This window comes from Odontesthes bonariensis, chromosome 5, assembly GCF_027942865.1.
Source record: "Odontesthes bonariensis isolate fOdoBon6 chromosome 5, fOdoBon6.hap1, whole genome shotgun sequence".
In the NCBI taxonomy this organism is placed as follows: Eukaryota; Metazoa; Chordata; class Actinopteri; order Atheriniformes; family Atherinopsidae; genus Odontesthes; species Odontesthes bonariensis.
In genome coordinates, this window is record NC_134510.1 from 22,247,819 (window position 1) to 22,274,437 (window position 26,619).

At 41.1% G+C, this 26,619-nt stretch overlaps 3 protein-coding genes across 4 annotated transcripts; 2 read left to right on the forward strand and 1 right to left on the reverse strand.

The window, feature by feature from the left end:
* The first annotated feature begins 214 nt into the window (after positions 1 to 214).
* Positions 215 to 2,111, forward strand: hoxa2b (homeobox A2b). Its single transcript, XM_075466649.1, is given in 2 exon segments — positions 215 to 692; positions 1,153 to 2,111. Coding segments are annotated over 2 exon segments (1,086 nt in total). The 5' UTR covers positions 215 to 338; the 3' UTR covers positions 1,885 to 2,111.
* Positions 2,112 to 5,111: 3,000 nt separating this feature from the next.
* On the forward strand, positions 5,112 to 14,336 carry skap2 (src kinase associated phosphoprotein 2). Of its 2 annotated transcripts, none has more exons than XM_075465351.1 (12): positions 5,112 to 5,339; positions 5,667 to 5,772; positions 5,909 to 5,934; positions 6,376 to 6,474; positions 7,285 to 7,365; positions 7,622 to 7,705; positions 7,820 to 7,944; positions 8,270 to 8,333; positions 8,558 to 8,668; positions 8,826 to 8,900; positions 9,674 to 9,786; positions 13,756 to 14,336. In XM_075465351.1, the coding sequence occupies exons 1-12, from the start codon at positions 5,300 to 5,302 to the stop codon at positions 13,846 to 13,848; spliced, it is 1,017 nt and encodes a 338-aa protein (XP_075321466.1). In that variant the 5' UTR covers positions 5,112 to 5,299; the 3' UTR covers positions 13,849 to 14,336. The 2 variants fall into 2 exon arrangements, with proteins under 2 accessions (XP_075321466.1, XP_075321465.1); XM_075465350.1 differs by having other exon boundaries at positions 5,115 to 5,339; positions 6,373 to 6,474; positions 13,756 to 14,334.
* Positions 14,337 to 24,488: 10,152 nt separating this feature from the next.
* Positions 24,489 to 26,533, reverse strand: snx10b (sorting nexin 10b). The gene is made up of 6 exons (XM_075465352.1): positions 26,286 to 26,533; positions 25,962 to 26,078; positions 25,781 to 25,881; positions 25,568 to 25,669; positions 25,194 to 25,403; positions 24,489 to 25,024 (listed from the first exon to the last, which is right to left on the reverse strand). Exons 1-6 carry the CDS (start codon positions 26,316 to 26,318, stop codon positions 24,895 to 24,897), a joined length of 693 nt encoding a protein of 230 aa, XP_075321467.1. The 5' UTR covers positions 26,319 to 26,533; the 3' UTR covers positions 24,489 to 24,894.
* Positions 26,534 to 26,619: the final 86 nt, after the last annotated feature.

A 26,619-nucleotide genomic window follows, 5' to 3' on the forward strand; every position in this document is an offset into this window, starting at 1 on the left:
ACCAAAGACGGGGGGGGGGGGGGGGGGGTAAATAAAGCAACCCCTGCCCCTGGAATAAGGCGTTACCCCTCAGACTTTCTCGATCAATCACAGGGGACAGTGGCTTCTTTTGATAAAAACCTCAAATTGTCATTGGGCAGATGCAATCATGTGACAAGCAGCACGGTCTAATTCCAACCATGTCCTCATGAAAGCAATACTTTATGGCACAGAGGTCTCCAAACGATTATAACCGGTTAAGTAGTTTATGAAAATAAACTGCTTTTTAATTTTTCTCGATCACTTCTACCCCCCTCCCCCCCTCCGAATCCGCGAGACTTCGAGACAAGAAGGAGGAGATGAATTACGAATTTGGGCGAGAAAGTGGTTTTATCAACAGCCAGCCGTCGCTCGCTGAGTGCCTGACATCTTTCACAAACCCTGTCGGTGATGCATTTCAAAGTTCATCAATCAAGAGCTCAGCGCTTTCACAGTCGACACTGATTCCTCCTCCTTTTGAGCAGACCATACCCGGCCTGAGCCCGAGCGTCCACCCACGCCACAGCCGCTCAAAGCAGGCTCTGAAAGGCTGCAGCCCGCCGCAGGCTGCATCCCTGCCCCCGGAGTACCCGTGGATGAAGGAGAAGAAAAGCATCAAGAGGACACAGGCTGCTGCTACTGCTGCTTCTTCAGCAGCCGCTGCTGCTGCTGCTGCGACAACGACTGACGCCTCACCCCACTACTTCTCCCCCCAAGGCAAGACATGATGATTAATAACCTCCATGTAAAAGGCTCCTTATTGTTTGAGGATTCCCCCTTTGCAAGGAGCTGCATCCCGGGCCCTGTGCAGCGTGGGCGTCCCTTAAAGCCACTATAGGTTTTTTGATTTAAGCTTGCTTAATCTCATGCAACGCACTGACTTGTGATGCAGCGTAAGAGTGTTAATGTTTGACAGTAATAGAGAGTGATAGATTATTCTTACACGGGCCAGCAGCTGGCATGTTCATTAATCTTCACTCTCCGTCCTGTCCTGTCCACGCAGAGCCATCATATTCAGCCTGGGGCCCATAAATCTTCCCAGTCCTGGCGCTTGCTTGCCACAAGTTTCACCCCACGGAGCTTATTTTTTCCCCTCACTCATCTGTTTTACTGAATTTATTTTTTGACCACCAGCCTTTCTGTGATTAAATAAGCCACTTTGACTTTATTTTCTTAGGTTCTCCTGAGATACCAGAGAGCACTGTTGGCGGTGTGGGGGCATCCAGGAGGCTGAGGACTGCGTACACCAACACCCAACTTCTGGAGCTGGAGAAAGAGTTTCATTTCAACAAATACCTGTGCAGACCCAGGCGAGTGGAAATAGCTGCACTGTTGGATTTATCAGAGAAACAAGTGAAAGTTTGGTTTCAAAACAGGCGGATGAAGCATAAAAGGCAGACCCACTGCAAGGAGAACCGGGACAGTGAGGGGAAATACGCGTGCCTGGACGACGGGCCGGAGGACGAGTTTGAGCATGAGGCGGACAGCAGCGCAGCCGGGTCGCTCCTGCAGAGGGAGAGGTATTTCCACCAAAATACCTTGACTTCACAACAGGGTCAGAATGGACACAATGGGGAGCACCAAAGCCCAACTGTTTCCCCTTTGAGTAGCAATGAGAAAAATCTGAAACATCTTCCAAACCCCACACCCACTGTTCCAATCTGCGCGTCAACAATGGGCCCGGACAATGATAGCTCCTCCGGCCTGGACGCCTCTTTGCAGGATTTCCAAGTTTTCTCCACCTCGCCTTCTTTCTCACCGAGTTTTTCAGATTCAACACAGAGTCCTCTGCCTTTATCATCTGAAACTTTCGACTTTTTCTCAGAAACATTCACGACAATGGACCTCCAAAACCTCAGCTACTGAAGTGTTACATGTTTTACTCGAATTCAGGCAGTCATGTTATGGTCTTTGTCATTTTTAGCGTGAGAGGAAAATTGATAGCTCTCACAATTAAGGTAAGTTAATGTTAAAAAAGAAAAAAGAAAAAGTAAGACAAAAGAAATGTACTATTCTGCCTTTATGGACATTATTTCTTTGGGCTTCGAGGGAACGTTACAGGTTTATTTTTATATGGATTTGAACCACAGCTGAGCACAATATTTTTCTTTAAATAAAACTTTCCATTAATTGGAGTCCCTTTCGCTTTGTTTCATTTCACTGTAAATAGGTTTGGAGGCTTTATCTATTTCAGATACAAAGCTCTACGAATATATGGAATAGATATTTCAGAACACTAACCACAAAACAAACAACCTGCGAAGCCAAATTCATTCTTGGGCATTAAAGTAAGATGTGAGATGTTTGGTGTACACAGAGTACTTTTACTTAATGATTAATCAGTGAACGTTCTGAAGGGTTAGGGTTAGGAATACAAATCAAATATAAGCCATTTAAATTTGCTATTTTTACATAATGGCCTCCAATGTTCTATTATCTACATAGTTGATAATAGTACATAATTGAGAGCCGCGTGACCGTGAAGCTGTTGCAGCCCCTATTTTGGCCAAAAATAAAAAGAGAGAGAGGGAGAGATATAGCGGCTTGTTGTATCTGCATGAAAAAGAAAAAATGGTGAGAATTGCTTGCTAGGAGTCCCAGGCCAAAAGCTGTGACTTCTCTTGGCTTTCTCATTAAATTTTATTGCCTATAAAACTCACAGGACTGAGGGTGCTTGTTTATAGCCCGAGCCGCGATGTAATTCTATCTGTTTGAATTAAGAATCGCGCCTCGCAACGTCGTGGCTGTCAAAACTTTTGTAATTTAAAGCTGTGCAGGATTCGCACAAAGCAGCAGAGGCGAGACGCTGTTTCCAAGCTGATATATAAATTCACGAGATTTATAAATTGACAGGCTTTTGTAGAACAAATTGACAGTGGAGGGTGGCAATACCCGATAGCAGAATGTAGGCTATATTAGTTGATAGTTTATTTGCTCCATTAAATTATGGTAAATCATTATTCAACTTAGGTAAATGTAGGTTTTTCTGGATCAAACTGATATATTTGCCTGTGATTTTCTCATGTGATGCTGGGGGAATTTCTTTCAAACCGACCAGTTGATCTTTTAGAGATGCCTCTGTGCAGCAGCAGTTTCTCTAATGATGCATCATTCATTAAAATGCTTGGTGGAAAACACAAAGCCATTAATCCGGGAATTACAAGAGTAACAATAACACCGATTAATCACTCCGAGCAGAGTCTGCGGGAAGAAGGCCTCGCTTATAAGGTCAGTATCTCCTGTGCTCGGGGCTCGAATGTGTCCACTCCACGGAAACAAAGTGTAACAATTTGGCATATCCGTCTGAAATCGGTTAATGGGATTACAGCACAACGCTAAAAGCCCCAGAGGAATAAAAAAAAAAAGTTGTGAAATGCGGTGATGAACTGCTCTTATAGCTACTGAAAACGGTGAAAAGTTATGCTAATTGTGTAGCTGCTGGAGCCTCAGACTGAGGTTAATATTAGGATCACACAGTCAGCATCCCAGTGTTTATAAGATGAGTTAATTACAAATACAAGGCTGCAGACTGGTCATTTATTATTCCAAAACTCTTTTCTCCACTTGGCCTTTTTGAATTTACCCCATTGGGGGATGAATAAAGTATTTTTCTATTTTCTATTCTCTGCAAACAAACAGCCCATAGTGATTTCAGCTGCATTATTTATTAGGTTACATTTTCTGAACAATGCTAGGTTTTATTGTTTAGATAACTTTGCTGGGTCTGAGCAGCTCTTCGTGATCTACATGCAGTGATTGGATTGCAAACCTATAATGAGTTCGGTGGAAGGAGAAGGACGCAATCAAATTGAGTTTTTGAGATGTCAGGAGAATAGATGAAGCTTTATGGGAAACTAGATACAACACCGTGCCGGCGTTTCCCTCTCTCCTTACACACACACACACACACACACACACACACACACACACACACACACACACACTTAGGCAGACACACAGAGGTCAAAGATCAAGCTGGCTCTCCTCTCCTCTCCAAGCTGTGAGGAACTACTGCCAGGTCAGGAGGGGGTCAGGTTTTAAATGACCACATTGCTCATAAAGAACACATTGGCAACTAAACAGGAAGTGACATCAGAAAATGTTTGCAGTCTCCTCACAACCATGAAAAAGAAGAGTTTGGGAGTCAGATTGTATAGGTACCTCTCTGTAGAACCAAATAAAAAGCCTGATGGTATTTTCTTAATGATTCTGAATATATTTGCATTCAATATCAGTGCTTAAAACAAAATTAATAGCTATTGCTACTGCTACTTGTCTTTGGATAACATTTATTCGACTTAGTCTTCTCTGAGGGTGAATTAAAAACTTTCTACAGAGAGTCTGTGTGTCTGCAGCATGGTTGAACACTAGGCTATCCAACACCTGCAGCTACAGTCAAATCTGAAACTCTTCACAAAACTGTCCTGAGCTTCTTTTTTTTGGTCTCATTTCTCTAAAAACAACAAGCTGTACAGTTCAAAGGTTCAGCCTTTCAACTTGGATTGGGTGATACTGCCTGTCAAAAGATGACTAATGAATGACTGACATCTTTATAAACAGTTTGACAAAAGGGTATTTTCCCTCAAATACACCGGGAGGCACAGGCCTCACTCGATAAAACGAGGATGGTTTTGTTGGCTCATTTCATCTCTGGTGCAGAGGCGGCATCAGGTTGGTGTACTTGTGTTTGTCAAAATGAGATGCAAACGATTTTTGCCGGTATCTAAATCAGTGCATCAGAACTCCTTAAAGCATCAAGAGCGAGAGAGCTGGCAGGGAAACAGAAAAGTGTCGCAGTGACTGACTGTTCGACTAATGCTGATCCCTGTGTAGATTTACAGCGTTGGCATATTAATAAACTCAAAGTGCTCGCATCATTGTTAAACTTTTTTTTTTTTTTTTTTTTGCAACGTGTCCGGTGAGTCAAGAGCTGGCGACCACAGTTAATTGGCAAAGAAATATTATCCCGAATCAATCACAAATATGATTATGGCGTTATACGCGGACAGTATTGTTCCATAAAGACCCGCGGCTCCATTAAAGCGTCAGCTCCCTGTCTTCTGTGGCACTCAAAAAGCAGGCTTAGACCAATAAACGTCAGCGTGGATCCTGAGTGAACGCCAGGCGGGTTTGAGCGTTCGTCCTGCAGCGTAACTGTGTGGTAGTCACTGATAAACAATTAGCAGATTGACTTCCGTATGTCTGAGTCCGAGTTGCTTCCGTATCACTTGGAGCCTCTTCTGTCTGACGGTCCATCGCCGAAGGCAACAATCAGGTTACAATGCGCGAGATTCCCGAGGAGTTAACGGCGCTCATTGCAGGTAACTTTCATACGTTGTTGTCTGTTTGCCCAAAGTGTTGCTTTCCGTGTTCTTCTCACTATTGTTTCACTCAAACCAGTTCTCAGGAGACCGTATTTTTTCAAAAAGAGGAAGAAGCACACAGTCATGAAGTTTCAGTCGGTTCCACTGCAGTCCAGCAGCACGTCAACGTCACATCTCTGTGCTTAGGTTTCATTAAAAAAAAAAGCTGGATAACAATCAAGGAGCAGTTTGACGTTAAAACTGCAAACTGCTGCTCTCAATCAGATTACCACATCATTGTCAATTGTCAATGTGGATGACTGCTTTGCCTGGTGTTTTCTTTAGATTTGGAGCATTTCCTCTGCGATGGGCTGAAAGGAGAAAATTTAAGCAAGAAGGTCAAAGAAAGGAGGGAAACCTTCATAAAACGAATTAAAGAGGTCAAACAAAGGTAGGCCTACACGCACCAAAGAGCAAATATTTCCTTATTTTAGTCTTTGTTGCTCATGTGTCACCTAATCATCAAATACTCTGTGCTGAGGTGGTATTTCAAAGCTGTTTACACCCGTTTACTGTCTTCCCAACAGTTTCCCACATGAATTCAAGGACAAAAGTGAGTGTTGGTCTTTCTCTTTTTTTTAATGTTGCTGCAGATCTTAAGCTGTTACTCCGGTGGTGACTGACTTGGGAGGACACACACACACACACACACACACACACACACACACACACACACAGAACAGTTCATGACATGGATGTATGGGGTCACTTCCTGATAGCAAGTGATGAGAATAAAAGTAATTCCTCTCATAATTACAGTGATGTTTTTTTTATAAATTCCTGAATAGATTTTTATCTTATTAGAATTTATCCTAGTTGCACAGAAAAGGAAAATCATTCTACAGATAAACTACCAACACTTCATATATATAGATATAGATATATCTATATCTACATATACACACACACACATGTTAGCACGTAGGGAATCAGTGTATTGCAGCACAGCCTGTACATTCCCATTACTTCACAGCTTGTTTGTTTACTCCAGTAGGTGGAGATGACTCGGATGACTCGGAGGAAGTTGACAGCAACAACGATGGAGGGTCGCTGCACTCAGAGCGCACAGACAAGGATGAAGAAGGTTTTGAAGGTGAGCCACAAAGCACTTAACACAGAGTGGCTCACGAGCTGCAGATTGACAAACGAAGAAGTGGCATCAAAATGTACAAATCTGCGTCTGCTCCTTGGAGAAAGTGACTTTGAGCGGTAAAAAGAGGGAGACATTCCAACTGTAACTTGGCAACATACTTGAGAAGCAATTTGGGAGCTCAACTGCTACCCCCGCAGCACCTCCCTCACCCACAGCTAGAGTATATTTTATTGCTCGCAGCCACGGTCTGGGGTCTGAAAATTACAGCTCGAGCTGGAGTTTTTGTGGAAAATAAAAGCATCCCCCTGTATACTGCTTTAATCCAGAGTGCCTCCTCATAGCAGTCTATGCAAAATTTCATGTGTTCCCCTTTTTTTTTTTTTTTTTTTTTTTTTTTGCTTGTCTTTTTTAAATAGAGTATCGGGGAAATCCTTGCAAAATGGCGATTAGGTGACTGGAGTTTATGGGCTTTGAGCAGCTGCCAGTTTTATGGCTGCTCTTTCACACAAAGCAACTTTGACACAGCATTTGGACATTTGCATTGAAGTTGCACTCTGCGAGGGGAAACTTCTCCACTGAGAAGTAAAACATTATTGAGTGGAGCCTCTGCGGCTTCTGCTGTTAATAATTGTCAGATAAACAAATACACGATGGCGAAGTTTGACACGAAAACCATCTGCGCATGTTTAACTTAAAAAAAAAAAAAAAAGAACAAGTGTCCTTTTCACTTTTACGTATGAGGAACATGATGATGATGATGATGGGTTTAGGTGGATTTATGGATCTGGATTTTCTTAACTCTTTTTCCAGGTGCCCAGCAGTCCCCACCTGTGGCGGCCCAGGACCTTACCGCTGTCTTTAAAGCAGGATATCTTGAGAAACGTAGAAAGGGTTGGTGCTCTGCTGATTAAATCCACATTGTGAAATTTTTAAAGAGCGAAAGCTCTGATTTTTAACTTATCGCACAAACATTTGCAGACAACAAAACATAATACTCTAGTCTCGAAGACAAACCAACAAAACTGTTGTTCTGTGAGGATTTTCGTGGTTGTTTTGCTTTTCTTTTTCTTCTTTTTTGCCATACACACAGAACACAGGACTATTCTCCATCTCCTCGAGATTTATCATTTTTGTTTTGTCTGTTCAGATCACAGCTTTTTTGGCACCGAGTGGCAGAAGAGATGGTGTGCTCTGAGCCATCATACCTTTTATTATTATGGCGGCGAGAAAGGTACATCATTTTTCTCATTTCCTCAATTATACTTAACATGCTGGGAGTGCCAGTTTTTTTTGCACATCTTTTATCGGAGCCATTAATGATGATGTTTTTGTTTTCTGTAACCAGACAAGCAGCAGAAGGGTGAGTTCGGTATTGACGGATACTCCGTCAAAATGAACAGCACCTTGCGGAGAGACTCGAAGAAAGACTGCTGCTTTGAAGTTTCAGCTCCGGACAAGCGGGTCTATCAGGTGTGTTTGTCCCACATACACTTTTTAGTCGTTGCCGTGCCGAGTTTTCTCCCTAAAATGAAAACATGGACTTCCTGTGTAGCTAGTTTCAAACTTGTCTCCACAGTAGATCTTTATTTTTAAAGTCAGATCATTCATTTCACACTCCTGCCTGTACAAGGGCTCAACCGAACCCACGTCTAAATGAGTCTCTAATATTCAGGCTCCTTCATGCGGAACATTTTGCTCTGCATAAACGCAGTATTATTTGTTTATGTTAATTAATACACGCAGAACTGAATATTGCACTGACTGCAGTTTTCATTTCTTTCCACTTTCATCACAGTTTTGTGCGTCATCGACGAAAGAGGCGGAGGAATGGGTGAAACAGATAGACTTTGTTTTGAGAGGTATTAACTTTTCCAGTCATTGAAGTGCTTTATTTTGCTCTATTGGATCAGAACCACCAACTTTTAAGTTCTTCCTAACCAAAAAGTCAAATAAGAACAAAATTCTGTTATCATTATCTCTGAATAGTGTGAGTGTGCGGTTGAGTTGGGGAACATATCTGCAATTTATAATTTTTTTTAGATAGGCTATGCACGAGACAGAAATTATGTCCCTCTGTTTGTAGATATGACGGGCATCATCCCAGAAGAAGATGAAGACGACCAGGAAATGTACGATGATGTTGTAACTATACCTGCAGTCGAGCCGGGAGAAGATATCTATGAAGAGCTTCCAGGTCTGATTACATTCTGCACAAACACTGTTTTCAGTCTAATTGCAGGCATCTCTTCTGATACGTTTCTCTTTTTTTGACCCCCCTCAACTGGCTTATTTTCTGGCTATCTGCAAGCATAAACCACACCCACTAATGCGTCAGTTTTATGTTTCTCCAGAGGAAGACTTGCCTACTCCAGCAAAGCCTCCTCCGAAGGTCTTGCCATCGAGAAAACCTGCTCCTCCTGCTGCAGGTACACAACACAGAACTGAGAAATCTGTCTGCCTTCGAGACAGACAGCTTTCTGTTGTGAAATAGATTGCAAATAACTTTGATGATACAGTGGGTAGACGGAGATGGAGACCAACAAATGATTTTGTCTGAGCAAACTAAAACCTTTACAGTCACACTTTAGAAGAAGTGACTTTTACTGGGGAAGTTCCTGTTAACAACTGAAAGTTAACGCAATGCTGGAAATAACTTAACCCAAGCCGGCCAACTTCCTTTTTGCAATAAGGCGTGTGTTGTAGTTCTTTGCGACAGAAATATCCGTCTCTGTGTCTCTCTACTGCTTAAGCACTGAGGCTCAGCACCAAACTCACAACAACTCCAGTTCAGATTTATAAGTTATCTAAGAAGTGTAAACACCAGCTGCTGAGACTGTTTGTGGGAACAAGGGTACAGCAGAACTGTTAGTGTAATAAGTTAGTGGTTTTTTTCTTGAGACATTTCACCGCACAATTTTCACATTAGTGTCCAACTTCAGGGACTCTTTTTTTTTTTTTTTTCTCAAAAAGTCAGGAGCACACTTAAAATCTGTGTAGTATTAGTGGCCTATGAAGCATGAAAGTATGACAGTTACTGTGTTGCCTTGGCACATTATGCCATTAAATCCTGCTGTAGGCTCAGCACTGCCTCCTGTTGGGTTGCCCCGTGCTAACAAGAACTGCAGAAGTGTAGATCTAACATGATAACTGTTGGCTGACAATAATCTGTTATCACCTTATTGCCTTTTTCTCCATCCAGTTGATAAGAGCACAGACTACCCAAACTACTACCAGACCTTATGGGACTGTACAGGGGACCGCCCTGATGAGTTGTCCTTCAAACGTGGGGATGCTATTTACATCCTGAGCAAGGTATGTGGTGACAATCTCCTCCTCAGTTTGCAATCCACTGCACCACCACCACTACTACTAACAGTCTGCGAGGTGGTTTTGTGTAAGATTAATCTTCAGAAGGCAGTAACTTCATTTAAAAGCTTTACAAAAAATAAGTTCTAAGATAAATTCTTAACATTCACAACATGGCTCTCACAGTGTGGTCGGGGAAACCCTGGTTGTTGGAGATTAAATGTTGCCTACCTTAGAATTTTCATGATGTGAGGGGAAGCCAGGATTATCACAAATCCAACTCTATTGCAAAGGTTTTAGATAAGGTTTGCTGTCCCAGTGGTTCTGTTGGTTTGGGACCACCTGAACTGTGTTATTTCAAGGAACTCAAAGGAACTGACTATTCAGATCTGTTACTGGCAGCACCTGGCCCGCTGCCTGAGGTGGACGACTGATGGTAAGGGGCAGACCAGGCAAAGATTCTTTCTCTGGCGTTCTGATGGGGATTAGTTGTGTCACAACGGAAACTGTTTTAGTGCTGTTGGCGGAGGCTGGGCTTAGTTGGCACACAGCACCATTCCATCACTTCCATCTGGACTGTTTCAGCACTCAGTCACTGCTGCCATGCCAGGCGCTGAGCAGCCCAGAGCCCACACACCTCTCAGACGTCCCTCTCACCTCTCACCAAATAGGAATGTGTGTTCTCAGGAAACCCAGGCTTAGCATTCAGAGCAGGTGAGGACGTGTGGTGGACGCACAATTTCCGAGGCTTGTCAGCTGGGCAAGTTTTGGAGAACTGAGGGGCCATTCTTTACCTTTATTATGTAAGTAGACAGAAGCCCTTTTGTACAGAGCTGGTTCGTGTGAGCACCAGGGTGGATTTTGTTGTGTTACATTTAACTTGCTGTTTTTGAGCACTGGTCTGAAAATAAATAGGGACACATTATACTGTTGCAGATGCATCTCTAAAGCTGTGATTTCTGTGAAGACAAAGTGTGAATAGACAGGCTATATATCCTGCCTGCTTTGCTTTCTGTGGAGCATGGAGTCAACTGGGACACAGTGCTGTCAACTGGCCAGGTCCCTTTTAAAATTCAAGTCTGCCATCTAGTGGCAGCAAAAATCAAGTAGGACTTGTGATTTAAAAAAAAAAATGATAATAATTTATACAGAACTTCTCAATGTGAAGTACACCATATAAGAGGGAAACCAAGAAAATCCTTTTCAGTTTTTTTGGCACAGTCCTAAATATAACCTAAAAGACTAACTCTGTACTCCCAGTAGCATTAGAAGTGGTCTCAAACTATGAGTAAGTTTGATTATAGACTAATTGTTGGTGTAAAATACCAGAAAATAATAAAGCTCCTCAGTTATTTTTTTTTTGTCCCACATACAGCAGAAAATTCATTTGAATGCATCATATTTTCGTATTTTAGAGGCTTCAATATGTAGGTCGTCGGTGATGTAGTTTTATAAATCACATTGTCAAATAATAAATCATCTGTATTCTTGATTTTCTGTTCACCAATCAGTTGATATTTCCTTCAGGACTAATGGAAGTAAGGAACAGCATAAAGCAGAGCAACCCATCAATGGTCATTGACCAAATGCCTGTTTATTGCTCTTTCTTGGTGTGTGGAAAAGGACCAAGAATCAAGTTGCCCTTTCACTCAGACTGGGAGTGCCATTAGCTGGAACCTTGGTGTTGGGGGTTGCGGCCTGCTGCGAGGGCAATGATCGTTAAACCTGTCTGGACTGCTGCAGCCAGCTGCAGCTAAAGACACAGCCGTCTCCTTCCCTCCTCCGTGCATCCCTCCCCCATTCCACAGCCCTGAAAAAGGTGTGGTGTTACAGCTGCGAGACCCCCCAGTCAGGACCCGGGTGCTGATTATAAGCCTTGACCGAGGGAGAGCGTGTCGTCCGGATACATGCTGAATGCCACATCATTACACACACATGCACACCCCCCCCTGAAAGTTAAAGAATAATCGAGAAATATACAATCTCAAGACACAATATTACTCTAATATTTCCCCCGTAGATTGCTGTACCGTAAAGCATCTTCAGACCAGTGCAACAGGAGCTTTCCATGTGGTACAAGTAATTAAATTACAGGAACGTGCTTTCAGCCAGCTTAGGGTGTTTTTGTTAATGTGTGTTGTCACAGTGTGCGGTGTCATTAGTCATCCACGGCTCCATATTTATGTTTTCATGTTGTGTCCAGCGCTCACTCAAGCGTAACTTATTTGTCAGCCAGCCAGCTACACAATGAGGTGTTGCTGCTTTCAAAGGCTAGTGGCAGGAAGTCATAATGCACACACACCCTCACACACAGCCACACACAGCCCTCTGTAGGGGCCTGACATTTCATTTTTATCATGTGACACATCTATTCAAATAGATGTGTCTTTAGTTTTTTTTTCCCCAAGCATAGCTACTTTATGTATACAAGTTTAATAAGCTTTTAGTACTCTTAATGATTTATATTACTGTTTTAACTTGTTGTATCATTCTGACAGTGGGGTTTTGATACTGAGAATAAGTCACACACCTCTTCATCCGACAAAATGATTGGTCCAACTGCAGATGCTTGTCAGTGTAATTAGTCTGTGCTGCTGCTGCTGTGATAGTCCTGTGTATAGAACTACAATATGATCCCTTGCGTCTATTCTTTTAAGTTGAGAATAACTGGATTACAGATGTGTCCACACCCTCTAATTCCTGTGTTCTGGCTTGAAATGTTGCTCAAGTCCGTCTTCCATCAGACTTGTCAGAAAGGGATCTTCAGCATTGATTCATGTCCTGGGAGGACTTTGATGTGAGGTCAGACTCTTGTCCAACGAGAGAAGAGGGTGATTCTCTCCTAGTCTCAGATCTCTCCTCACAGTATCCTCCTCTCATCTCAGCATGCTGACCGCCATTTGGAGCTATTGCTTGTCAGGCTGTGACAGATTTACGTGCAACGGACTTTGTGCACACAGATTTTTTGTGGAATGGAGGAAAGTCTGTGTGCAATCTCAAAACTGACAGTTAGGGAAAGGACAGAAAACAGAAAATGTAAAGTTGTTGATGGGACGTAGCTACAGACAGATTATTAACAGGCCTCCAGGGCCCGGTGCGAAAGATTATGTATACACCAAAAAGAGACTAAAGAAGAGATCTAAAATAACTACAATCACAATCTAATTATGAAAATGACCACAAAGAGATGCAGTGTGACTACAAATCAAGTCAAACAATGAAAGATGTGATGTTAAAACTGCAAAGATTAAAATGAAAAATGACAAGGATACACAGCAGCTACAAATGGATAGAAATGTACTTACACGAGACAGGCATTGTAACACAAAGTGAGCAGAGACTCAAAACAACTCATAATGAGAAACTAACAACTATAAATAGAGATATTACAATAAAGGACACAATGGTTGTAAAGAGATATAACTAAACCAGAAATGGACATGAAATGACCATGAGGAGGTTCAAAATGACCCACACTGGGCACAAGCTTACCAAACAGATGGGAAACAAAAAAAGAGCAAAACAAAAAAGAAAGAGACTAAAAAGTGGTTGCAAAGAGATCCAAAATGAGACATGAAATAAGCAAAGAATCTGTCAAACAAATCTTATCCGCAACAACTGCAAGGGGATATAAAATGTGAAAACTGGAGGGGAAAAAAGGCAAAAATGGGACCCAAAAAAAATGTCACGGAATGACCTAAAACATCTGTAGATGGACACAAACAGGCCATCTTAATGGTTTGTGATTGTTTGATGCCTCTCTTTGTCAGGTTGTTTTCAACTCATTGGTAGGACATGTGGGATGCCTTTTATCTGTCTGTGCCCATTAGGCTCATTACTTCATAATCCCAATGTGAAGATGATAATTGTACAGAGTTCTACATATCCTTCAGTGTGTCATTCTGTGATTTTTGCTTCTGACTGAAAGCCTGGTCTGATAAGTCTTTTCCATGTGTCTGCTTCTTTTGCCCCCAGGAATACAACAGCTTTGGCTGGTGGGTCGGAGAGAAGAATGGAGCAATAGGTATTGTTCCCAAAGACTACCTGATGGAGCTTTATGCTCTGTAAATATCCCCAGTGTGAGTTGCTTAGACTTCATGCGAGTTCTGTTTGTTCCACTTGTTTGCTGTTTCAAAAGATCAAAATGCATCGCTCGAATAAATCGACTGTTTTCACGGGCATCCACGCTCTCCATTGTGAGAGACTGGTGATTAGGTGGAAATTATTTAATTTGACTTGCATGTTTTGTATATGAGTATTTTTCACTTTATCACTTTGCCGCACTTGTTTGTATCAATTTTCTGTTCAAGTTATTTTCTACACCATTTTCATGCGTTGCTTTTGGTCAGTTTGATGTTTTAATGGCTTAGTTAATAAAACTTTAAACACGTTTTTTTTGTGGCCGAGCATTTCTTTTAAGAGTTTAACATTCATTTTAAACCACAAGGTGGCAATGTAGTCCCTTAAATGATGATACACGACCTCTGGAACAGCAGACACAAATCTTGACTGAATGTTTATAAACCACATGAACAATGGCAGCTAACATAGGAAAAGATGGAGAAGATTAACAGCGTAAATGAATCATAAAAGTCTGTGTTAATGAGGTTAATCCATAATTTTTCAGAATGAACACTGAATCATGTTGTTTGCCCTCTGTAATGCTGTGCAATAAAGCCACTACCAATATTAACGATATTAAAGCCTACAGTATGTGCACACTAAATATTCAGTGCGCGCAACTTCCTGGTTGAATGACTTAATTGTATTTATCTTAAAAGCTGAGTTTATTCATCCGGTCAGCACTTTTGTCCCAAGCTTCAAAGGGACCTTTTTTTTATGGCACCTGAGAGACTTTGCCGGGCAGAGGATCACAGCGTGGCAGATGGTAGGTTGTGCTGCATGCTTGAGTGAAATGGCTGAGGTGCACTAATAAGGCAGCCACCCACACAGATAGCAGGGATGCTTATCGCCCTCTGAGGGGCTGTTTGACAGCAGGCGAGGTGGCAGTAGCTGAGTACGTTCTCCTGAGGTTACATACATACTGTACATATCTTTTTACAGTCTTCTCACTGAGATACCAAAGTTGTACAACAGTTTTATACTTCAGGCTAATGTGCTCATTTTCAGCTGGATATACAGACTATGTGGCCTTGTCAAGGCTTTTCAAGGTTGGGAGGAAAATGGGAAGAAAAATGCATTCATTAGCCAATAACTCACTGTATCTATTTTTTTCCTTGCTCCTGTCTCTCTGCTTTGTTCCTGCTGAGTGATGAGCCATAGTCCTCTGTCCTCTGGGTGACATTCAAAGCCAACATAAATCCTGCTCTTTATGGTATAGTGCAGAGAAAAATCTTCCCTACTAATTGGAGATGTAATGAATTACTATAATTACTTATTGAATATACTACATTGGAAGTACAGAAGAATTTCTTTGTTTTAAGGCAGTGGAAGGGAACTGAAACAACATGAAATTCAGCCACTGGGATGACAAATGACATTAATGTCAGTGTTTTTAGCAATAATCAGTATGATTACAAAACAATGAACCGTTAATTTTTCATAGATAAACACAAATATATCTCACTGCTGACATAGTGTCATCAGTGAAGAGAGAGTTTAAAGGAGCCCGCCTTTTAATATTTGGCTATGGGTCAGGTTGTCAAAGGCAAGCAAGGCTAAATGCTGCCTCTCATTTTTATGTGCCAATAAAGGATTTCCTTAATGGACGTCAACTTCACCCCCATCTCCTCTTAGATATCCTCAGAATATACAGGTGCTTTCATTGCAATTTAACATCAAGATATAATGTTTCAAAGATAAATGCCGCTGTGTCGTTAATCTCTGAAGCACTAAATTAAACTAATGATGCCAGAATATCATTAATTAATACTTTTAACCATAAAAATACACTTTCCCCAGCCAAATGTATATAGATTGAGCTGCTGAGTAATGATAAATACATTTGAATTTGCTGTGAAAGATGATGGAAATGTAAAACAAGTTGAACCCCTGCAGGATAAAACCCGCTTCAGTGGTCGTTTTATACTGAAGGCTGACACGTCAAATAAGGTAATTCTGCCATAATTTGTATTTTCAGTAAAGTAGACATTTATTCTTAGTTACTTCATGGTTTCTACATATATATTTACTGTCACCATTCTCTGCCATCACCTTCAGCTTGTTGAGGATGCTGAAAGCTTCATCTCTAACACTTTAGAGATGTAATCCTGATCAGACTGTCTCTCAGCTGTTTCTTCTGCTCTTTAACCAGGTCACTCAGCAATAGGTCACAGCACAGCTTGATAGAGAGTTTCTGTCAGGAATTCCTCAGCCTTATTTATGTGGCATCCCCAGGCATTTTGCAGGAAATGTATCACCTCTCCGACGGGCCCTATGTCAGCATTCCATTAAAGCTCTCCTCCACCCGGTCTAAGTCTTAAAATCCGAAATGGACACTTTTTGAATGTAAGTCACTCTTAATTGAGGTCAGTTTCTGTTAACATAACTCATGGCGGCAGATGAATTAAAGTTTTCTCGGCTGGCTCATGACATTATAAGAAGACATGGTATATTTAAAGTGAAAGCTAACAACAGTCATGGCTGGCTGCTCTGAAAAATTAATGTTTGTAATTTGAGGTATAGATTTGTTTTTGTTTTAGTGATTTTTTTTCAATGTGCAATACGAGGTGGAGGCCAAGGTTAGTAGCAGGCTAGTAAATATGGGTCTAGACTAGCCATTTATTACAAGTGCCACACCCACTTTTCTCACCTGTTATCAGTGTCTGCTCTCTCCTCTTGCTAATAGCCTTCAGGGAGATGCAGACTGATGTCAAGGGTGGAACTATATGGGTCTGGAGCTGGACACACAAGTAGCCTCGGGGTCTAAAAGTCAGTTTTTCCATCCTCAGAAACTGGCCTCCCACCTTGAGGCCTCTCACATGCATCCTATATTCTATACTAATGAAGCCGTTACTGATGTGAAGGGGCTTGTCGTCTCTCTCGCATACTGAATGCATCGCCGTTACAAACAGGGTTCGTGTTCCAGGGTGTGAGGTTGGCAGTCCAGGCTGTCAGGAAAGGTAGAGCTATGTGCGGACATATCACTCAAGATAAATCATGCTTATCACATTGACAGGTGTTTGTCCACCTGCTATAAACATCTCCCACACCTCACACCTTCACCATCTCTTCACAGATTATTTATAAGGCTGCCGGCTTCGTAATCTGCCCCTGTTTACTCTCTTGCTGTGGCTCTAATATCAGGTCAGCGATCTGCAGCTGATTTACAATACTAGTTAGCGAGGTGAGTAATGACCCTGGATGGTCTGGGAGGATAGCTTGTAATCAGCAGAGGTCAGAGATGCATGTGATACTCTAACTGTAATTACAGCCCTCTATAGGCCTTACACCCACATACACCTCAGCTGAGCGTCTGCCAATTCTGAGCAAACCGATAAACCTTGTCTTCTCTTTCCCTTTTCGCTGCTCAGGGTTCAATGCCACTGGCTGCAACAAGCCCACGTTCAGGGTGAGGTCCCATTTCAATGTCAGCTCTTTATATAGCAGCTTTTTGTAAGAGAGCCCTCTGGCAGAGGAAGTCAAGGTATGACGGTTGAGTTACATGAGCTTGCAGAGCTAAATGAGTCACTGGATAGCAGATTGTTGCCATCACTCCCATTTAGTGTCAGCTTTGGTATGTGTCCAAGTAAAGGTCCTGCCAAGCTAACAGGAGCTAATTTAGTGTCCAGGCTACTCATGGAGAAGCTCATCATTACAAAGCGACATAACAACACTCGAGATACCACAGAGGACACTGTGGTAGCAGTGTCCACATAAGTTTGATCACTGAATTTTACTCCTTCATATTAGTGTGTAATGTTTCTGAACTCCAACATTTTACATTCTGCCCAGATAGTGTCATGGTTTGTGGTTTCTGTTTTATAAGGATCTTCTGATTTTCTGTTTTTTTTTTATTTTAGTTTTCTGTTACTGCTTGTCATATGCCCCAGATGTCCTCAGTTGCTCATACCTTGTCTTTGATTGCCTTGTATCCACCTTTTCCTCCTTGAATCACCTGCAGCCCCTTTCAGCAATCACCCTTCCCAGGGAAGATATTTCTTCTTGGTTCCTTTCCACATGCTCAGTGTTGTCAGTCTGGCTTTGTGTTTATTTCTCGCTTCATGGTTTTTGGTTTTAGATCTTCCCTGCCTTGACAATGTATATGGTTTTGGTCTTGGGTAAATAAGCTTTACATTACATTTAGGCATTGCATTTACAATTTGCAGATGCTTTTCAAATCTACCTTTACACCGCTTTGTGCTGCACTCGTGTCCTCCTCTGAGCGTGAACCCTTGCCACTGCAGCTTAACTTGTGTGCTTAGGCAGACATTTTTCAACTGCCTTCGGGGTTGTCATGTAATCTTTAGCTAAAAGCAAACAGGCAGCAATGTTTCCTTTTGAAGAGCAGTAAATGGTAAAGAATGCTTGGCACAATGCCACGTCTTCTGTTTTCTCGAGGCCCACATTTGGCCTTACTGATGTCGGTGACTCAGGGTGAGTGTGGTCGCCTAAACTCAGCCACAGATCCACCAGACACAACCCAAGTATAGATATATTTGGATTACATCTTGCCTTGACAACACACGCGGTTGCTCAAATTAGGCCCAGCTCAGATGTGGCCCAAAGCACCCTAATTAGGCCCAAATGTGTTTGTTATCTGTGGCTCTCTGCTTATAGCCCTACCATGCAATTGTTGTTTGTTCACATATTTCTACTACTTACATTTATGCAATATTTGATTGTTTTGATTAACAAATTAGCATGAAAAACAAATTTTTCAAAATATTTGTTTCACTATATATATATTAAAATTCCTACTGAAATAAAAATCAATAAAAATTTTAAAGGGTTCACACAGTATACAGTATAGCACAGTATACCAAGCACCACTGCATGTAGAGAGAAGAATTTAGATGATTTTGTAGGGGTTAGAATGATGGCTAAATATGTTGGTGTAAGAAAAATAAATCATCTTTGATTTGATTTTGGTATTTCTAAAACTTTAACAAAGATATCAGCCTCTTTTCATAGACACAGGAATGATAGTGCTTTTGAGTTTTTCCAGAGCTATTTGTGCTTACAGTCTGTTGAAATCCATGAATTGTACCCAGAATATCTCCTTTCTAAGTAATAATATACCAAAATCAAGTGGTTGCACCAGTCATGGTTTTTGAGGGGATTAGTACATTCAAATATTTCTTTTCACTTGTGTGGAATGGTGGGTTAGTATGCATGGCAGTAGAGTTGAGGCTACAAAAGGGGGCGGAGAGTTCATTTGGGTCCACCTTCGTGACTTGACACACCTGAGAGCAGTGTTTGAGCAGCCTTTGTCACATTTGGTGAGGATCACAAAACTTAGAGTGGTTGCTTAGGGCAAAACAACCAAGATATAAGGTATGAAAAGTTATTTAATTTCATATACCGTACATTTCTTGGATGGTTAACAATGTGCTTTATACAGCTTTCAGGCATCTGCGTGTCCCTAATTCTGAGAAAGGGGAGGCGGGGCCGTGCTCCAGCCTAGCCAGGTATACTTATTGTTTTTTTCCTAAATTTGTTCACACAATGTTTTATTTTATGCCAACATTTCTTTTTGTTGTTCTTTTACCAGTAATATAGCATCAGAAGTGCTATAGGTACCACAGTTGTTCCCAATTGAATGGGCTTTTTTCTTTGTTTGTTTGAGACATTTGGCTGTACCGAGGAGGCAGATTAATTGGGAGAGGTGTGATTTGCTGTGTTGTGAATAGTCATTATTTATGGTGGTTTTCTTGCTTTCTTGATTTTTATGTACGGTGCAAGTTTAGCCTATTATTTATTTCCCTACCACAGCCACCATAGTAATGCAAGATAGTCTCCCTATGTCTTTGTTGGTCTGCTAAACATATTTTGATGGAAGTATTGTTCCCCTCCTCTTTGTGACAACCAGTATTTACTTTATCAATTCAACCTTATTAAAGCATATAAAGAGTACAGTGGTCTCTTGTTCCAGTTTATTCAGGGTTTTTGAGGTTTAATATCACTCGATCACAACTGTATCAGTATTTTAAAAGTCATATGGACTCTGCTTTCATTCAAAGATGATTTTTTTTTTGTCAACATTATTTCAAACAAATAAGTAACTTTTCACAGAAAACAGCCTGTTTGCACAGGAAAACCAGAAGTTCTGATCTTTGATCAGTAGGTAAAGATTCAAATTCTGACTATATTGCTTATATAACCTATGTGTCCAGGCTCACATTATCATGTGTGTTCAGAACCCAGAGTTTAAACATTTTGGTAAACCTCTGTCCAGGACTTCATGAGTATTAACCTACACTTCAGACTTCCTGATTCTCTAGATCATATCATTTTATGTGCATATTAATGAATTCGACACAGGTCTATTAGCGTGCCATGAATAATTATCATGCAAATATAGAAAACTCATTACATTTGTATTACAAGAGTAGCAGGTGGGGTAATTTGAGTCATTTTGCCTATATGCAGACATCGAGATGATGGACTGTGTCTGGAAAAGACAAGCTGAGTCGGTCAGTGGATCTACCGCACAGTAAGGAGAATTTAGGCTCATCATAAAAGATTTCTCCCTGCCTCTTATTTCAATTGGACACTTTTATGTTTTTTTTATTTTCTACCTCATTGCAGCCGTGAGCTGCCTGCTGATTTACACACACTGGCAGTGAAGCTCCAGAGGCCCCTGGAGATGGTGCCCTCTACACCACCATTTTTTTTCCCCCATTGTTTCTCAGCCCTCTGTTGTCTTCCCTGTGCCACTGCTGGCAGCGTCTCCACTCTGGGTCTGACCAAAGAGCTCCCCCTCTACTCGTTCCTCATCCCTAACAAGACGTGAGTCTGCAGGGACTTGATCTTGTGACACAGAGAGGGCAATGCTCCCCTGTGCCAAGACACAAATTCATATAACGATGTGAAAATGTACATCATGTCTGTATCTGTGTCTGTCTTATGCTATGTTTACATAGTAATAAAACAGCCAATGGCACATACACTAAGGTATCTCTCAGTGCCCACATTTCATGGCAAATTTCTTACACTTATGTGAACTTGTTAGTCATTAATTGAAATAAGCTTATGTTCTTTCACATGGATATCTGTATTTTAGCATGGGTTAATGAGCATTTGATAAAATACAAGCATATAGAGTAAACACAGGCATGCCATATTGTCTTGATACTTTGTCCTTCCTTCTCATCTATCCATTTTTAGCTGCATGCGCCAAAGGAAACATCTTAACACAGTATTATTTCAGGATATTATGATCTCAACTTCCCTTTTTCCCTCTAAGGCCCATGTGTTCGAGGCAGAGGAGCTGCTTTCACGCTGATCAGCTCCGATTGCAGGGGATGGGAAGCTGTTGCTCGCCTTGGTACAGTGAGCACGTCCGTTCCCAGTAATTGCTACATCCACACACCAAAAGGCGACAGCATGTGGAGGCGGGATAGAATAGCTATGCATAACTGAGGATATGTAAGGTTGCTGGGATGAATAACTGTTGGCTCTTATGTGAGCTCATTTAAATCTGTGACATTTGAGAGACGTGGAAAAATGTTCAAGTCTTGAGGAAGATTTTTATCATTATTTATTTATTTTTACCATATCAAAGCAGGTATAAGGTGTTGGCTTTTGAAAACAATATAAAACACTTACACACACACACACATCTACTAGATTGTGGAATTTCTTTGGCCCCAGGTAAATCAATGCTTCATTGGCATGAATTGTCAAGGAGTTTGTTATAAACACTTTAGATAATTCCAGACTCCCACAGTGTTGCTCCTTTAGTGAATGTGACTGTCGTGTTGTATATTAAGCCGTGCATCAATATCACCAGCTTGTGCCATTATCATATCTCTACTATTGTGTATAATTCTGGCATCGTTTCTGTAGGATTCATTCCCTATCTATTACCATGACAGTCAGGTTTGTGTGATATCGACTCATCCTGGTTCCTCAGAGTTGCAGTCACAGAGATTTAATATCTGAAATGGTGCTGAGCTGCTATTGCTACTAATGGATTCTGTATAATGTGGCACTTAAAATGCATGAGCAACCTCTGATTTATCTGTAATTTGCCTCCACCGGAGCATATCTCCTTCAATGCATCCATTTGTTTTTCAGCTCTCTAGAGGAAATCCTGATTGGGATTTTATATTGTTACAGGTCTGACAATCTGCGTCTCTCGAACACTAAAATGGACTTTTTTTTCCCTCATTTATATAAGTAGATCCAGCAAGAGATCATGACATTACATGAGATATGAGTTGGGGGTTATTTGAGCTATTTAAGGGGATGGACATGCTGACTTGGTCTGAGGTACATGCACTTCTTAAAAAAAAAAAAAAAAAAAAAGCAATATTTCTTTATCTGATTTTCTGCTGTCAATCATAGTTTTCAGATTTTTTTCCAACTCATCCATTTTGAGAACTGAGTAGTTTTCAATCAATCACTTTGCTTTTTACTCTTTCTGACCTCTTTGAGGGTCATGCAACATCAAGCAGAGAGCTGTTAGTACTGAGGCTGATCTAATAGGATTGATGTTGTTGCTGTTGCCATGGCAGCCGAGCTGTACGGACAGGCTAGTCTACAGCAGCTCAAGGTTAACAGCCACTGGACCAGAGTCACAGACCATTAACAGAGAAGTCAATATTCCTGGACAGGTCAGATTTAAGCCAGCAGTGTTTAAACGTTTCAATCCAGTGGACAGTAGGAAATAAACGAGGATTCAGCCTTACAAAGACCTGTTAGTAACGTCGAGCTATGTTAAAGGAACCAATACATGCAGTAGGCATTATCTATCTATTAGCCTCAAAACCCAACAAGATTATTTTTTTCCTTTTAGCATCATGATTTTAGTCCAGTTTCATCAGGTCTGTAATGACAACGGATTTTCACGAGTGTCATTACATTACATACACACCCCTCAATGCTCCCTTAACTGTTTGAATAGAGCCACAAATTTGGCTATTTAATTACTAAAAAAGGTAAGTACCTTATTACTTTGTTAATCTGTTCATTTATGTTTACCTAATTTAAACACACCAAGTGTAAGTGGCTTACAAAATACCCCAAATGTTTAAGTTTTAGACAATCAAATCAAGAATGACAATTCCTACAAAATTTCCACAAGAAAGACAATGAGTTGACATTAACCTTTAATCTTTTTTCATTTTGTGGAGACGCCTAAACAAAATGTTACTTCTGCCGAACCAAACCTGTAAAAGGGCTCTCATAATGAATATATATATAAATATATAATGTTACTGTTGAAAAAAAAATCCCTATTTGAAGTCTAATAAATTTGCTGTAACAGAAAAAGCACAACAAATGCTACACCCATTTAGTCATAGCACTACTAGTTGCTGGAATCTTCTCTGCTGCCATGTGCCTCTCTTTGGTTCTGTCAGTCTAATGAACGCTACTGGACTGGAACAGCATTCTGCCAAAAAATATTGGTATTTCCATATTTGATGTCAAATTTTCCCCCTTAGGGGAGGTGGAACAAAACCATGCCAGGAAAATGTCTCCCATAAATACCCGATCTCCTCATTGTAAGGTCAAGGAGAATTGTTTTGCACGCATCTATAAACACTTTGACTGAATACATGTCGATCTCATTTGAACTAGTTCTTAGACACGACCTGCTACTGAAATGATTAGCCAAGAATATATATATTTTTTGATGCAACTTCTTTTGCTACGAGAAAAATTGCTCAAAAAACTAAGGATGAATCTATAAACACACATGACTGATAGAGAAATTGAGCTGACACTGCAGCATTAGTGAATGTGTTTGAAGGCACTGGAAAATACTGCTTCACACTTGAAGCGCTAATAAAAGTGATACATGCATACCCTGCATTAGCATATGTAAATGCATAACAACGCGCATCTGCATTCACGCACATCTTCAAGAAAGACATATCACCTCCACTTCGAGTTTGTGGGCTTCCTACCATCCAGACTGTTCTGCTGCTCAGAGCAGGGTGTGAGGTGACGTCACCCCCCTGTTCTCTATAATGTAAGCCTATTGTCTGTTCCTGATCTGCATTCATAATGAACCACTCAGCTGCTGCAGAAAGAAACAACTAATTTAATTAGCTGCGGAGATATGTCAGCTTGCTTTTTCTCTGTTTCGTGGTCATCACCCCTGCATAAGCATGATGGCGCTCACACGTTTGTGATTGACACACAAACACACACCTGTACAAACATAGCTGGGGAAATGACTGCAGTGAACAAGCTCAGACTAACACAAAGCGAGGGAGACAGATTAAAAAGTGTGGCTTCTCAGTGCAGCTGGCAGTTTGCTCAGCAGGGAGCATTGTAGCCTCTCTACCTGGTGGCCCTCTCTGACATGATTGATTCCATTGGGATCTCATAGGACCTCCTACCTGCCACATACCTGACATGGGGGCTGGTTGAAAACTCTGCAGAGACCCTATTATATGTGTCATTCTGCTAAGCACTGCAGTGGCCAACAGATGACAAATTTCCAACACCCTACACTTTATTTGGAGTGGTATCCCCATAAATACACATTAGGTTGTCAGTGCTTGAGATATTACACTGTTGTCTGGACATATTGGGGGAGTTTCGCTCACTATGAATGACCAAAATTCACGATGTTTCAGTAAAGTTTGTTTATGAAGCAAACAGAGACAGTTACAGCAAATGTTCATGAGACATGGGAATGTACAAAATGTGACAACACTGCCACCTTCAGGCTAATTGTTGCTGCAGCTTTTTCTGGTACTCTCACAGGATACTGATACATTATAGCTATACAAAGGTAGGCATACATTAATTCTCTTGTTTCTTTTTTGTAAATTTAATTATTAGTAGCACCAATAATTACAAAAAAAGGCCAAAAAGTACATGATAATGACGTGATAATGGGTAGTTTTTCTTCAACAGAAAAGCTAATAATTAAAACATAATTTAGCTTAGCTAAAACATAATTTAGAAAATAAAGTCATATGTGGGATAATGAATGGTTTCCAGCATTCTTCTAGTTGTATGAATTTGATGTTTTCATAACGAACCGGACGAGAAGCTGAGCATCTCCTCCTGGCTGGTCCCTATGAGATCGAGTGAAGCTGTTCTCTTGGTTTTGTGTTTTGCCAAACCTTTAATCCGGTGCTCTGGATCTCTACACTCTAAGCTGAAACAACACAGGCAAGAACAGAGTTGGGTGAGATTAGTGAATCAGGTACAGGGAGAACTCATAATCCATCAGCCTATAGAAATCCGCAAACGGGTTTCTAAAAAAGCTGATTTGCTTTGGTGTGGACATCACTGACGGGGTCCTGTGAAACACAGCATTATAATACCTATCTGAGTCTGATTCACAGGACATGCTGAGGTCCTTCTGTAGGTCCTCTTCTGAGTGGAATCTCCTCAGACCGCTGCGCCGGACAGCTTGGATCACAGAGTAGGGGGTTCTTCCAGCAACACAGGCCTCTATGTTGGACACGCTGAGCTGTGACTGCAGGAAAAGGTGCAGGCAGCTGTCGGACAGCAGCAAAGGGCTCTGAAGGATTCTGAGAAATTGGGACAATGAACAAATAAGGGTTTAGTACATTTAGTACATTACAGTACCAACAGCTGTGAAAACAGCAGTCAACACCCTGGAGTGGGTGGAAACTAACTTGTGATGTGTTATGTCAAAGTTCATAAATGTATTGATCCCTGAGGTTTATCTTACTGTTCTAAAAACTTCTGGAGGCCTTTCATCCGCTCAGTTATCTGCTGGCCATTGTTTAGACTAAAGAAAGGGTTTTTGGGAGGCAGCTCCGGTAACTGCACCCTGCGAAAACCAAAACCACAATAAACGATTAACCATTTAGCAGATTACATAGAATCTGAATCGGTTGTTGTCACACAAGTCGTTGTTTTAAATCACAGCAACTATACTTACATTAGCATTGAATTTGCCTGCAGTTTCTGTCTGAGCCATACAAACTCACTGAATCTCCTTCTCACACTTGAAGTCTTCTTGTTGAAGCACACGCTGGCAGTCTAAAACAGGCACAGCACACAGACATTACAAACAAATGTAGAGTTAAATAGAACAATTTCCATTCTACCTTAATACTTACATGTAAACAAATTTCATAGTCTATGTAGGCATGCCAGAAGTCATTTTTCTGTATCCGTGGGTCCCGCACCCAGACACTGATGAGCTGCTGCATGGAGAAGGCAGGCAAGACACCAAACTGAATGTAGAGGCATAAAAAAAGAGGAAGGCTTTTATTGTAAAATTGAGGAAGTGCGATGACAAACAGCATAAAAACCAGGATGGGAAAATCCCACAGAATATCCTTTCTTGCTCAGCACAAAAAAATTAGTTATTTCAAAGGCTGTATCAAAGTATGTGACTTTTTAATGAAACATTCGAATTCAAAGTATAACTTCCAACCCACCTGATTCACATTTCCTTCGATTTCGTCTCTCATAATCCAAAAATGTTTTTGAAGACTGAATCCCGGTAACCTAAAATCAGACACTGTTGCGTTGGGCTTCTTCTTTCCACTTTTACAGTACAGGATCAAAGGTTTCAAAACAGTCACAAGACTGGCCAAAGCTCCTCCTCATAACTGTCAAATAAAGCCTACAAAACATCACTGCCGTTTTTCTTCCCAACTGCCTGTAATTTAGAGAAAAAAAAAAAATCAAAACTATCTGAAGTTTACGCGTATAATGTTAAGTCATATTTTTGGTCAGTTTCTTTCAGTGATGTTCATGGGATCAAAGTTA